At 50.8% G+C, this 14174-nt stretch overlaps 1 protein-coding gene across 7 annotated transcripts in view; it reads right to left on the bottom strand.

Annotated features, from left to right (window-relative positions):
- Nucleotides 1-5078: 5078 nt before the first annotated feature.
- Nucleotides 5079-14174, bottom strand: part of CHD6 (chromodomain helicase DNA binding protein 6) — a 235635-nt gene continuing 226539 nt past the window's right edge. For all 7 annotated transcript variants that reach the window (XM_008274447.5, XM_070051832.2, XM_089307100.1 and 4 more), the window contains one exon: nucleotides 5079-7937. In XM_008274447.5, the coding sequence (XP_008272669.4) occupies nucleotides 7041-7937 (897 nt within the window). In that variant the 3' untranslated portion in view covers nucleotides 5079-7040. The remainder of the gene's footprint in view (nucleotides 7938-14174) is intronic.

Below are 14174 nucleotides of genomic sequence, written 5' to 3'. Positions count from 1 at the left end.
CGGCGCCGCGGCTCACTTGGCTAATCCTCCACCTGCGGTGCCAGCACCCCGGGTTCTAGTCCCGGTCAGGGCACCGGATTCTGTTCTGGTTGCCCCTCTTCCAGGCCAGCTCTCTGCTGTGGCCCGGGAGGGCAGTGGAGGATGGCCCAAGTGCTTGGGCCCTGCACCTGCATGGGAGACCAGGAGGAAGCACCTGGCTCCTGGCTTCGGATCGGCGCAGGGCGCCGGCCGTAGCGGCCATTTAGGGGGTGAACCAACGGAAAAAAGAAAGACCTTTCTCTCTGTCTGTCTCTCTCTAACTTCGCCTGTCAAAGAAAAAAAAAGTTCTTTTTGCAATTTTGCCCTTCAGGGTTGAGGAGTTTACTAGGCTGTCCGTACGTGAATCCCTATCTTCCTTCTCTGAAAACCATGGTACTTCCTGCCTCTCGTGTCTCACACTTCTCACCACCAGGGCACAGTTCACATAGGCCGACAGGAGGGCAGAGTGTAGGGCAAGAACCTATTCAGGGCCTCAAGTCCCTGGGTCCCTAAGCCACCTCCAAGGACCCAGCGCCTTGGGGAGCCCAGCTCCACAGCTCTGTCACATGAGCTGTGCCTGCTGCTCTTGGCTACCGGCTGTTGGATGGTGATGAGAGCTCACTTGTGCCCTGCAGAGACCCAGTCCCAGCTGCTTCTTCCCGCTTCCTCCAACATGACTTCTGGTTGGCCTGGACCACGGTGCTTTTCATGGGCCTCGGACTCCGCTCCCCATGGCCTGGCCTTCCTGTTCTCTGAGCTGCAGTCGGGAAGGTGACCAATAAGGTCATCCTGGGCCCTGGGACCCACGCTGCAGGGAGTACAGCCCACATCCCCCCATTCAGGATGTCCTCCTGGGCCCCTTCACACGCATCAAGCACAGTATCGCCTCTCGCTCTCCTCCCTGTGTCCTCTCTTTCCTGCCTTTTTTGGTTCCTCTCTGTTGTCAGCATCTTCAGATCTGTCCTCTGGCTCTGTCTCCTGCTCACAAACAGGATTCTAGGGGGAATCTTCTCCTTCGAATGGAAAGGATGCCTTGGGGCTTTGGAGGCGGAGCCTTAAGGATCCCGCCCAATGTCCAGTGCTCCTTTAAAACCCGTTTTATCTTAAAAGTCGATGTGCCTCTTCTATTCTACTGTGTGATTTGTATTTCTATAAGCCATGTTTAGCAAAATAAGTATTTTAAGTGACTGTCTTTACACCGAATCTATGAATAAAATTGATGTTCTAGTGCAGAAGTTGGCAATTTTTTTCTGTAAAGGCCCAGGTAGTAAATATTTCAGGCCTGCAGGTCATATGGTCTCTATGCCAACTGCTGTTGTAGCACAAAAGCAACTGTAGGCCACACATAAAGGAATGAGTGCAGCCGAGTTCCAGTGACAGTTTATGTATGGCCACTGAGATCAGGTTTACTCTTCAAGTTCATGAAATACTCTTTGTGATTTTTCTATTACTTATGCATGTCAAGTTCATTCTTAGCTTATAGGCTGTAGTCTGCTGATTCCTCTCTAGGAAGATAGTGTGTGGGGCCTGTGGGTCCCCAAGCAAACCCAAGGCCAGACCAGCAAGTACTAGGTTTGGGATTAAGACCCATCTCTACACCCCTGCTCTTCCACTCACTAGCTGGGCCACTGGAGGCAGGTGACCATCTATCTGCACCTGGTCCTCACCTGGAGAACTGTTTTAGGATGAGCTCATGTGTGTCGGTAGCCTAGAGTAGGTACCAACTAAACAGCGCTGTGACAACTCTGGTGGTGCAGGCGGCTGAGCTGCCCTGGGGTGGGATGAGTGGGTGAGATGTGCTGCTTCCCTCTTTGCAGAAAGCCTCTCCCCTACAGGCCTTTCAGGCTGAGCAGTGAGCTGATCCCCTGCCGTTCTGTTTACTGCCTTCCAGATTGGACACTGCTCCTCTTGTGGCCTCTTGGCCCCAGGCTGGTGAGTCCAGGCACCCAGACACCCTAGGCTAAGCTTCTGTTCAGAAGCCCCCCAACACCAGCACAGGACAAGTGGAAAGGAACTACTTGGTCTTCTGTCTTAACTGCCTCTTCCCTGGTCTCAGGCTGGTAGCTGTAGCTCATGGCACAGCTCTTCTCCCCTTGCTCATCATCTGTGCTTTGTGCTATTCTAGGAAGCTGAACTGTGGAGGGGAAGGTTGTTCCCAGTCTCAGGCTAAAGACACCTCACTCCCCTATTGGTTAGTGAATGGCTCTGGAACCAGGCCTTTCTCAAAGCCGAGTTTTGCCATTCACCAGTGGGATAACTGGGCAGGTTATTAGCCTCACTGGGCGACCATTCCCTTGGATATAGGGGGATAACCTCATTATTAATTGTGGGGATTGAGAATACGGCCACAGTGACCCCACAGGAAGTGCCTGTAAGAGCGTGCTATTCCCACAGAGTCGGTGACCAGGTGAAACACAGGATGTCTGGTTAGAAGAGTTCCAGATAAAAAACAGAAGTTTTTTTTTTTTTTAGTCTAAGTATACATCAAATATTGCATTGGATATATTTATACTACAAAAATGTTTATCTGAGTTTCAAACTTAACTGAGTTTATTTTCCCCCCTAAATCTGGCAACCAGACCCGCAGAGGGAGGTTTCCCGAGCTCAGGAGCCTCCCTGCTCCCCAGCAGCCCTCACTCCCTTCCAGTTCACCCAATGATGGGCTTCTGCGGATGCAGTCAGGCCAGAAAGCTTTGAGTTCAAGCCTACATCCATGCCACACTCGCCCTGGACTTGGAGCAGGCTTTCCCTTGCCCCTTCCTCATCCCTGCTTTCCCCATCTTTCCACTGGGGCTTGTCATCAGGAGTACAGTTAGATGGCTCACAACACAACAAGCATTTGACACTGACCAATCAATTCCATCAAAAGCACTCTAGAACCCAGTAACTACCCCCATTTTATACACGGGGAGACAACCAGGGCAAGGTGGAGGTACTGTTCCCCCTTTCTGCTGGAAGCCCATCCACGTTAGCTGCTTTCCTCATTCTAGTTCCCCCTTTGTCCTGCATGGCTGGGGCTAGGTAGGGCTAAGCCAGAACTCAGGTATCAGGGCTATTAGGATGGCAACAAATTGCCACAGCCACCCCCAATCTCCATGTCCAAACAGATGTGACGGAGTGCCTTCCTGGGAGCAGCCAGCACCCAATCACCCCCTTTCCTTTCTTATCTCACAGACACCTGGCAGGCTGGCATTACGAGGGTGGCCACAGCCTGGGCTACCACGCAGCTGAGCGGCACATCCTGAGACCTTGCAATTGGGCTTCCAGGTTTGGAGAAGCGGAGAACACGGTACGGTCTAGAACCAAGCTCCTGGTCTCTGGCTGGGAGAGCTCTGTTTCTGACCTAAGGAAGGAATCCTTCAGTGGTCTACAGAGCAAGCAGGAGAACAGCAATGTCTGCAAGAAAGCATTTTGAAGCATTCACTGTAAATGAATCAAGGGTGCGACATTTAAGTGTGTGTGTACTATTTTCCCCAGCGCTAATTTTTTCCAAGTAGAATCTCACTCTGTTGTGGTCTCTGAAGTGGAGCGGTTCAAGGCTGGTATCACGAAAGCCAGGACTTGGGTGCCTCTCGCCCAGCTTGCTGGACCGTGAGGTCTGGCCCAGCTCTGCTCTTCATGATTGACGAGACAGCCCTGGCAGCCTCTCGGCTGGGCTCTCAGGAGGCGGAGCAGATGCCAGCATCCCTCTGCCCAGCTCCAAGATGCTGTGAGGACAAGTGAGGTCACTGACGGCAAATACACAAAACACACTAGCCCAGCCTACTGGATGCAGGTGTACTGTCTGCTCTCAGACGAGGGGGTCCTGTCCACTGGGACTGGGTTTGAGGCAAAGAGTAAAACCAAGCCTCTAGACTCCCTGTTACCACTCTTTCTAGGAGGAGGGGCCCCTGTATTGAGCAGAGGTCTTCAGGGCTACTAGTAACACATCCTTACTTGAAAACTGGTAGCAGGGACTCTAACATCTCCAACAAGCCACTCACACACCCACCTGTTGGTGCCCAGGACGGATCCCACAAGGTGAGGCCAGGTCAGTGTCCTCCTCTGTCCTGAACAGGGCCGCAGCAGTTTCCTGCCAGCCTCAATAGTTTCTCACACAGCCCTTCCTGGGTGGGGAGCTGTGCTTCCTAAAGCTAAGGACCACACAGTTCTTAAAAAACCAGGAGTGCCTCAACCACCAAAGTGTTCTTGTGTTTTATTGGCCTGTTCCATGCCACAGAGTCTAATCGGCCCTAGGAGTCCCAGGTGTGTGGTCTGAGGTGTGATTTCTGGTATGGGGCTTAAGGAGGTGGTGCTGGTGAGGCCTCTGCTGAGAGTTCAGGCCCTGAGCCTGGGGAACGGGCTGCTGACCTCCTTCTAACTGACGCACATTCTAACCAGGGGTTCTGATAGGGTCAAGGAGATGGCCAAGGCCCAGTCCTCATGCACCAATCAGGCGCCTGGAGGAGACTATGGGCTCCTAGTGTGCTGACGATGCGTTCGTAAAACACCCAGGCAGCAGAGAGACAGCCACGTGCCACTGAATTCCTCCCATACAAATTTGACTTTTAAACTTTTTTTTTAAATCCAGGATCAAGACCACAGACAATTTATTATGTAAAGACATGGAGTGAAGAATGATCGAGGGAAGTTATGGCCATGAGTGACATGGAATTAGATGAAAAGGCTCAAGTTTGCGGAAGATAGTTTAAATTTGGCTTTTGCTCTCGGAAATGTGAAAATAATCATAAGAAGCACTTATTATGCCTTACAGAGCAAATAATCCACAGAGTGTCATTTTTCATTTTGCAAACAGGGTCACAACAGCAGTCAAACAGAAGCCTAAACACCCAGAGAGATAACATACAGGTTTGAGAAGACGGAACGAGGGGTTGCACATGCTGGTGGGTTTTTAAACTCAGATCCACATTGAACCCTGTGACCTACTGGAGGTTATAAGTGGAACCTGGGGAATGCAGTTTTCTATACAAAACAACGACAACACAGTGACAACAAAGAAAACCGGACTCTGTTGGATGTCTAGGATACGCATTTGCAGTAAGGCTTTCAAGATACAGGAATTTTTATAGCATTTGTATTTTAAGGATTTAGGGCAAATACATTTTTTTTTCTACTTGATAAAAAGAAAATTAGTACTTAAAAGGTTCAAAAATATATTGATTGAGTGATTTTTTTTACATAAATAAATTATATTGATTTTTAGGATTTAACAGCTGAAAAAACCGTTTCTGCTTCCACTGGAGGCAAAACTGAACACAATGTTAGTTAAATAGAGAGAGCAGCATTTCTAAGAAATCTGTCGTCAGCATTACAGGACCATCTATTCTACAAAGATGTCATTAAATAGGATCTGTTCAATTATCAGATTCTTTCTTCTTATACGATCAGTTATGGAATTTCTGGCTTATATCTCGGATTCAAAAAAATGGGACCCCACTTTTGAAAATACATCTGATTTTTTTTATCATGATTTAACAGACTTCTTTCGAGATGCTCATTTAAACATTTACATAATTTATAATCCCAAATGTATAAAAGACAATGACAAAAGCATCATAAATAAATAATGCGAACTGAAATAGTTATGTCAAACTTTTGGACCTTCTGATAAATTAGCAAAACTGTAACAGAAAAAGTAAAAAACACAGTAAATTGTGACAACAAAAAGTGAAACTGGTACTAGTAACACTTGCAACGTTTCTGACCACCCTGTGCAGCCCTGTGCCCCCACAGTACTGACCCCCGAGCTTATTCCGAGTCTCCAAGTGTGAACCATCCAGAAGGAATGAAACCATCAGAAGGGATGCGGTATGAGTGCGAAGGTGAAGGAGGTCGGGAAAGCACTGCCCACCCACTGAGAAGCTGCAGGACAGGGAATAATGTTGATGTGCAGCACAGCCTCGACTAACTGGTAATTTGGAATTGGGTCCAATGCAAGATAGAAACAGAGGAGAAATAATGGGCGAGAAGAAAAAAGAAAACACACCTCTCACAGTTGTATCGTACAAGGTGGCGCACGCACATTCTGCCAACCTCAACTAACTCCAACAAAAGGACCTCGCAAGTGTAGAAGTGTTGAGTGACTCTTTTCTCATGGGCTCCAAAAAGAGCCTTATTCTTGGTGAAGCAAAACACAAAATAAAAAAACCCATTAGGTCCTTGTGTTCTTTAAACACAGAAGCAACTCAGAGGCTGGAAGAACTCTAGGAGGAGGTGAGAGCGGGGTGCCAGCCGCGCGCCTGCAGAGCAGCCGTGGCCCCATGGGCCCTGCCCCTGCACGGCCGGCTCCAACTCACGCGCGTGAGGCTTTCTCGAATTCAGAGTCCTCTTTTAACCGGGAGAGGGAGCATTCGGGTCCACACAAAATACAAAATAATGCCTAGTCACTGGCTATTTCTTCTTGCTGCAGGTGTCTGACAAACCATGAAGGAGCAATTTATATTACTACTGGTAAAGTTTTTGTTTCTTAAGGAAATCAATATATGCATTTTCAACCATTAGTTAGATACTTCTGTCTATTCTACTCACTTAGTAATCATGATAAAATAGGGAAATATTTTAACTCAGAAGTACACACCAGCGTGTCCTTTTCCTGTGCTTTTTGGTTCCCAGTAACATTCTCTTTGCTCGGCCCAGCTCACGGGAAAAAAGAGCTTCTTTGTCACTAGTCTTCAGTCCCTAGACAGCTTTCTTTCGCCATCTTCCTCCTCAAATGAGCGGGAAACTGGGGGGGGGGGGGTAGGGCGTGTCACCAAGTACTGTAGTAACCACGGCTGCTGGAATGAACAACTGGATAACAGAATGAGAATTCTGTGCCCCCTAGACTAGATAGACGACACTCATCTAACAAAGTGGCAAGACCCTGCACTATCAACATGTGTTACCACAGCCCTCCGACAGGAAATCAGGTAGGCAATATTACTCATGGAGACACAGGTTCTTATGAAGGTGAAGTGAGGGATAACAAACCTTTATGGGATAAGAAACTTACAAGTCACAACAACCTCTGAAATGAAAAAGTTCTAGTTGGTGTCGTCGCTGGAGTCTTTGAGTGTCCCCTCCCCAGCCTGTGCCACATGTTCTCTCTCTGGGGGCAGCGGGGCGCTGGATTCGGGGCAGTTCTGGTGGCTGCCTGGCTCCCTCTCGGCCCCGGGAGCAGGGTCTGGGTTGGGGTTCGCGCTGTCCGCCTTGGTTTTCTTCTTCTTCCGCTTCTGGCTCTCCAGAGCCCCTATTTCCGAGTGTCTGGCCTGCTGCATGGCTGGCAGAGCCATGCCCATGCCAGGGGACAAGAACATGGATGGGTAAATGAGTCCAGGAGAGACCCCCGGGATGAGAAACGGGTTAAAAGCCACGGGACTACTGGTAGTTATTGCAGGTTCAGACTGATCAGAAAATGGACTAGGACCAGGCTTGTCTTCGGCTAAGGTGTCTGTTTTCACGTCGTGGCTGCCTGGCTTGTCCTCCACAGTCTTTTCAGTGGTGGCCGCGCCACTGTTCGTTGTGCTTGACAGAGACGCTGGGGCAGGGGATGCACAGGTGGTCGCCATGGGTGCGTTGAGGAGTCCCCCCACCCCGAACATCTGGGGCACTGCGGCCATGCCCGGCAGCATCATAGGCAGCATGCTCAGGGTGCTTTTGACTTCTTCGCCGGTGGGCATGGTGGCGAAGCCGGCTGGGAAGCCCACGAGCCCGGTGAGGGGGATGCCTGGCACATTTCTTACGTTCTGCAGGCCTACCAGGTCCATCCCCGCAATCAGCCCGTTCATGAACAGCGGCCCCATTCCGGAGGCAGAGTCTGCCACGATGGCTGGAGCCTTCAGGAGTTCGCCCCGGGGCCGCCTCCCCCTCCTGCGGGGGCCCACATCCCGAAGAACAGGCTCAGCCAGGGTGTGGTTGAACTTGCTTTCTGGGAGAAACCCCTAAAAAAGGACAAAGAAACACAAGATGCCGAAGGTTACCAGATGGCAAGTGGTCGGTCCGGAGAGGACAGCGCCCTGCACTGGCCTCAACTGCCCCAAGTGCCACGCGGGGTTCCTGGTGGAAGGAGTGCCTCTCACCCACTGGGGCCCCTGGACCCGAAGGGGTTCTCCTTCAGAGGCTGAGAGCATCTAGCGGCACGGGGACAAGCTGGGCATGCATTGCCACCAAGCAGGGCTTCCCACACTCATAGGCAAAGGCAGCGCCCATGCTGGGAGAAACTGGCAGGGAGCTGGGAGCTGCGGACCAGCACTTCCAACAGGCCAGGTCGAGGTAGGACCTTCACCAAAACCTTATGGCACACAAAGGTTCTTATTAAAGCAACAAAGCAGTTCTCTCTGTCTCTCTCTCTCACTGTCCCCTCTGCCTGTCAAAAAAAAAAAAAAAAAAAAAAAAAAGACAACAAAGCAGAATATGTAAGACAGGGCTTTGCAGCCAGGCAGAGCTCAGCTCCAATCCTCAGCCGCCGGTGGAAAGAACACTGATTCCTAGCTTCCAGAGTCGTCGAGAGAAGTGTTTTCATGCCGGCACACCCACAGGAAGCAGCGTGTGCTTTGCTCCCCTCTTCAGGCTGTGGCCCTGGATGCAAGGGGGTATACACCTGCTTCCTGCGGTAAGGGAGGCACCACTGAACACGCTGGGGACACACCATCCAGATAAGTGAAGGTCTGATTTCCCTTAGGGAAGACCATCATTTGTTCCTGTTTGGAGGCTTCTGAGTTAGCAAAGAGCTCCACAGTTAAGCACTTCTGCTCACACAGACTACCAGGCTGCGGCTGGGCCTGTGCCTTCCACCGTGCCTGCACACGGGTCACCTGGCTTTACGCCTTTGAATCCTTCTCTGGTGCATCAGGATTAAGCCACACAGAATTCTAGAGGAGAGCAGAGTGCTTTAACAGCAGCACACCCTCCGTCCTCTGAGAATGAGGCTCAGGAACTCCACAGGGCAGTGAGGACCCGGAGGAGAGCGTATTCCCTGAGTGCCCAGTCTGGCTGCAGAGAGGTAATTAAACCACTGGGATTACCAAGTCTGTCTCTGGACCTGTGTCAAGGACAGTGAGCATCATTCCCATTTAAGAGGGAAACGTTTTCCCCACAGAAAGGGAGCAGCTCCCTTCAGGACCTGGTGCCTGCAGTTCCCTGCCTCTGGCTAACGTGGCGTCCCCTTCTCTCTCGACTACCCTCTTCTTCAGTTTATCAAGTCATAACACTTCTGGAGGATTAAAAAAAGGCATTATGCTCATGCTGTTGAACACTCTTGGTCTCTTCTTGTGCAGAGAAGGACAAAGACTAAGTCCTCCGAGCCAGCGCCTGAGAAGTCAGCTGCCCTGACCATGCACGTGTCTCCTTCTTAGGCTTCCTGTTACAAAGTCGTTGGTAGTTTGCCACCTTCCCTGTGTTCAGAGTGGCCCTGAGGGTCCACTAACACAGGTCACCATCACAGCTGCAACATGGGGCCTGCAGAGCGGCTCAGGTGGGAGGCTGCTTGGCTGCCAGTGCAAGAGGGGCCAGCGCCTCCACGAGCTGTGCCTGCTGCCTTCCCAGGATTCTCCTTTGTGCAGCTGCTTTCCTTCTCTACAAGAGTCTGGTGAGGGGGCAGTGGGGAGGTGGCGAGAAGCAGCGAGACTCTACTGGCCCACAGCCCCCATGGCGTTGAGAGTCAGAGGCCGAGGCCTGGCTATACTCCTCAGCAGAGCACACTCAACAGGTGCAGGTCTCCTAAAAGCCAGAAAAACTATCAGGGCTGAAATGCTAGAGGACGTGAACACAAAGGTCAGGAAAGCAGGGTCTCTGAGGGCTCAGCCTGGCAGCCAGGTCTGAGAGCAGTGGAGAGAGCTACTCAGCATCCTCCCAGGGGCTTCCTTCTCAACTTGAACTCAGTAGCTCCGTCGTTTCCCATTTGTTTCACTGCCTCTCTTCTCGCAAAACTGTAAAATAAGATACTTGCGAAACACAACAGACTTTCGTGTGAGAGGCAGCTGGTGACCTTGGTTTTGAGCTCTCAGGGAGCTGTGAGGATAATATAAGAGGTGGTCAGCAGTGACAGGGACAGGCTAGGAGTAGTGGTCATGAGGTGAAGGTGATTATCAGGGAGCGTGGCAGGGGAAACTCCAGCTACCATTCAAGAAGTATTTGCCCCATGTCAGGCACCCCAGGAAGGACTCCGTGTGCTCACCCCATGAGTCCTAGAAGTTAGCACCATCACCCATTTACAGGCCCACAGACACGTGAAAACACCTGTATCTGAATGCATCCAAGTTTCTGGAAATGGTTATTTTTCAAGCTCTACACCTGTCTTTCAATTTCCCAAAGAATAGTCAAGAAAAACCTGCTTGGTGTGGACAAAACGCTTTATGATGGCAGCTTTGTCCAGGGAGAAAATTTTTTCCAAATGCCTTGCCTTATTATCAAAGGGCTGGAAGCAGCCTCTGCAATGGTCATGTCGGGTGCCCCTTCCCCTCCACTGAGAGGGGGCGGGATCTGCCCAGGGGCATAGCGGCTCAGAGGCAGAGCAGGCCAGAACCCAGATCCTGTTTGTACAACCTGTGGGGAAATTAGTTACAAGAGGCAATTCAAAGATGGTGCCCAGAGGAAGTAAGATGGGTGGAACTCAAATTTGTTTACCACCAAAACTAATTGGCTATGCAACATCAGGGGAGGTAACAAAACTAGTAACAAGTGTTTGGACATATGGCTAGTCCTATAGAAATCATCCCGTAAAGTGACCCTTTAAGTGACTGGTTGGTCCTTATGCCCTGCCCCAATGACTCTGCAGTTTTGTGCTTTAAAAGGCTTTGTTCCTCGCAAAATAAATGAGTTCTTGCTAGACTTGGCTCCCTGCTGCGTCTGATTGTCTTGGGAAACGGGCGAGGGCGAGCGGGGGCACTTACCTTTCCTTGGACCCAGTCCATCCTTGTATGGGTGGACTAAGACCCTGCAACAGCCCACGACTTCCTCACTCAACCATCACATCCCTCCTATTTCCAGTGTGATGAGCCACCTGCAAAGCGTAGAGAGCTCTGTCCTAAGTATGTCAGGGTGGCTGCCTTCTGGTTCTGCGGATAGTCACCGGCTGGTTGTCTCCAAAGAGAGAAGTAGGATCTCATGGATTATGGCCAGGTAAAAGGACAATCTTTCGCCTGTCTGTCTTGAGCCCAGCAATGTAAACCAGCGCATTCTGTGCCAGCTGCTCTGCCAGCACTGGGCAGTGTCAGGTGTAGGTGGCACCGTACCTCAGCCCAGCACGGGCCAGGGCAAGGTGCAGGTAGTGTCTTCCTCATGTGTACCACCCATGTCCCCTCAGAAATCTCTCCCCTAACTTTCTAGGGGGAGGGGTGTGTTGGATCTCACAAATCTTTTTGCTGTGAAGAAACCAAGCCCAAAGTTTGACAAACAATGCCTCCTCTATTTTTTTTTTTTTTTAATTATTTATTTACTGGAGAGACAGAGAAAGAAAACTCCTATCCACTGGTTCACGCCCCAGATGCCTGCAATGACCAAGGCTGGGCCAGGCTGAAGTCAGAAGCCAGAAATTCAATCCAGGTCTCCAATGTGAAGGGCAGGGATCCCACTCCTTGAGCCATCACCGCTGCCTCCCAGGGCCTGCATCAGCAGGAAGCTGGAGTCACGACTGGAGCAGGGTCCTGAATGCAGGTACTCTGATATGGGACACTGGTGTCTTAACCACTAAGCTGAACATCTACCCCAGAGCTCCATCTCATTTTCAAAGAGTTTGCTAGAAATCAGATCCATAACATACGTTTGAGTTCCTCCCCAGGGCCTCTAGGACTAGACAGGACTCACGACCAGCTCACACCCTGCAGCTCCTGTGGCCTCCGTGACCCTGCTTGCTCTCTGAGCACACAGCACTCCTCAGGCATCAGGATGTTCAAGGGTACCCTGGTCCTGCCCTTGCTGAGAACCATGGATGTGGACAACGCTGGGCCCTTTTGGAGAAGAGAGCTGGCTAGGCAGGAACAGGAGGGACAGATGAGGACAGCAGCAATACAAAGTCCCCGGGGGTGGGGGATGGGGAGGAAGAGCAGCTCTTCACTTACCATTATGTAAAGGGGGGAGGGGCTGGTAGAGGAAGCCAGCAGCCAGCACTTCCTGTGGAGGGAGAGAAACTCCAACCACCCAGCTGCTGCCCACCCCAGGCAGGTGCCCCTCCCAGCAGCTCAGCAACCACACACACACAATGGCCAAATCGGGCTTTGGCAGCTCTCCCTCCTGGTAATTATACCCTGGGAGCAAGCTTGCTTCCTCTTGCAGGGGAGGCTTGGGGAGACGGTGAAGAGAAAGGAAAAGGCGATCCCTTGTGTTCAGGCAGTGCTGAGAGCAGCTCTGCTTCTCCAGCCCAGCAAATCTCCTCATCATCACAGGCTGGCAGCTGCGCCAGCTCTAGAGCCCCAGAACGGAAGCCAGAGTCTCCTTATTCCTCCCAGGAAGCTGGGCAGGTTCATCCAACAAACGTGGAGTAGAAAGAGACTTAACAACCAAATGCAATGTATGGCTCCTTATTTATAAACCCTACAGCCAGGACAAAATAAAACAGAAAACCAGCTCTAAAAAGACATTCTCAGGACAACTGGTGAAATCTGAGTATGGGCTAGACATTAGACACCACGAGTATTCACCTGAGTGTGCGACAATGGCAATAATTACATAGGAAAAAGTTCTTGGGGGGTACATGCAGAAGTATTTAGGAGTGATATGTCTTGTCTTCAATTTACTATCAAATGGCTCAGGAAAAAAAACCTGAAAAACTAGTTACGTATGTAAAACACATACAAACATAATTCACGGTACTGGTCACTGTAATGCTGAATCCTACAGCCTTAGGTGCAGTGTGTGTTGTGCTACCTCTTAGGGACCTTGCCCAGCCAAGCCACAGACACAAAGCACAAGGGCTGTGTGAACTCAAAGGAAGGAAGGAATTCCTTGCAGGATTTTCATCTACTTCCAGAAGACGCTGACAGGTTCTTGTTATGGGTGGAATGTCTGTGTCCCTTCAGATTTCTTTGTTGGAATCCTGCCCCCCAGGTGATGGCATCAGGAGCTTCATAAATGGGCTCAGCGCTGAGAGCTTGTTTGTCCTGCTTGCCATGTGAGGACACAGCAAGAAAACAGCTGTCAATGAGGGACAGGTTCTCAGGCACCTTGACCTTGGACTGCCCGGCCTCCAAAACCATCAGCAGTGAATTTCATGCTGTTTATAAGCCTCCCAGTCTAGGGTATTTTTGTTATAACAGCCTAAGAGTCTGTATGGGAAAGAAAAAGAGTACAGTACCTCCTCTACCTCCCGAGGGCTCATGTCCTAGGGGGAGTGGTTGGGAGACCAGAGGTAGGGTCTGGAGCGAAGCCCAGTATGTGGCTTTGCACTGCTAAGAAGGCCGGAGGACCAGGTGGACAGTTGCTTCCTGTTCTTGCCTCATGGCAGAAAAAGGGCCTCCAAGGCAGGGAGTGTGTTTATGTAACAAAGGAGGGGAATGCATCTCTGGGAAGAGGCTGGCTTGTAAGGAGAGCTTGGAAATGGGCTTTCTGGCAAGAGTGTCAGTGCCTGCAGGGGAGGGGGGAACATCAATTTCCAGGGAACAGGAGGGAAACTGTTGGACATGTACAAAGAAATGAGAAAGCCAGGTGGGGGCGGGGTGGGGTGGCGGCACACTTTCTCTTTGGACGCGTCTCCTAACGCTGAGACGCAGTGAATACTACAAAGTGGGAACCAGAGGTCTTTCCTGACATCCTTCCGGAAACACTTACCGTGTGCTAAAACACAAGAAGGCTGAGAGCAAACAGAAGAAATGGGAGCTCCCTCAGCTTGTATACCACAAGCAGGTCTTGGGAAAGGGGAGCCGGCACATTTTCTGAGAATAAAGGGAGAGGCGGGGAAAAAGGGCAGCCTTCCCAATGTGTGACTTGGGGGCCTGCGCCCAGGTCTCAGTGGCTGTGAGTGGACAGAGGTGAGCAAGGGCTGTGTCTGGTGGCTGCTGGGAGGGACGTAACCCAGGCGACTGAGTCAGCAGCAAGTTCTTCAAGACCACCAAGTAACAGCCGCTTTTCACACCAGGAGGAAATGTCCAGGGTTTGTCCATGGAGCTAGAGAAATCGCATTCAGGCAGTTCCACCCAGAAGGGAATTTATCCTCAGTAAAGATGTAGCTACAGAGACAGGTGCTC

Source organism: Oryctolagus cuniculus, chromosome 11 (assembly GCF_051225735.1).
Source record: "Oryctolagus cuniculus isolate XC-2025 breed Fujian yellow rabbit chromosome 11, ASM5122573v1, whole genome shotgun sequence".
NCBI lineage: Eukaryota > Metazoa > Chordata > Mammalia > Lagomorpha > Leporidae > Oryctolagus > Oryctolagus cuniculus.
Note: the sequence above shows the minus strand (reverse complement) of the source record. Positions and strands in the feature narration are given on the sequence as shown.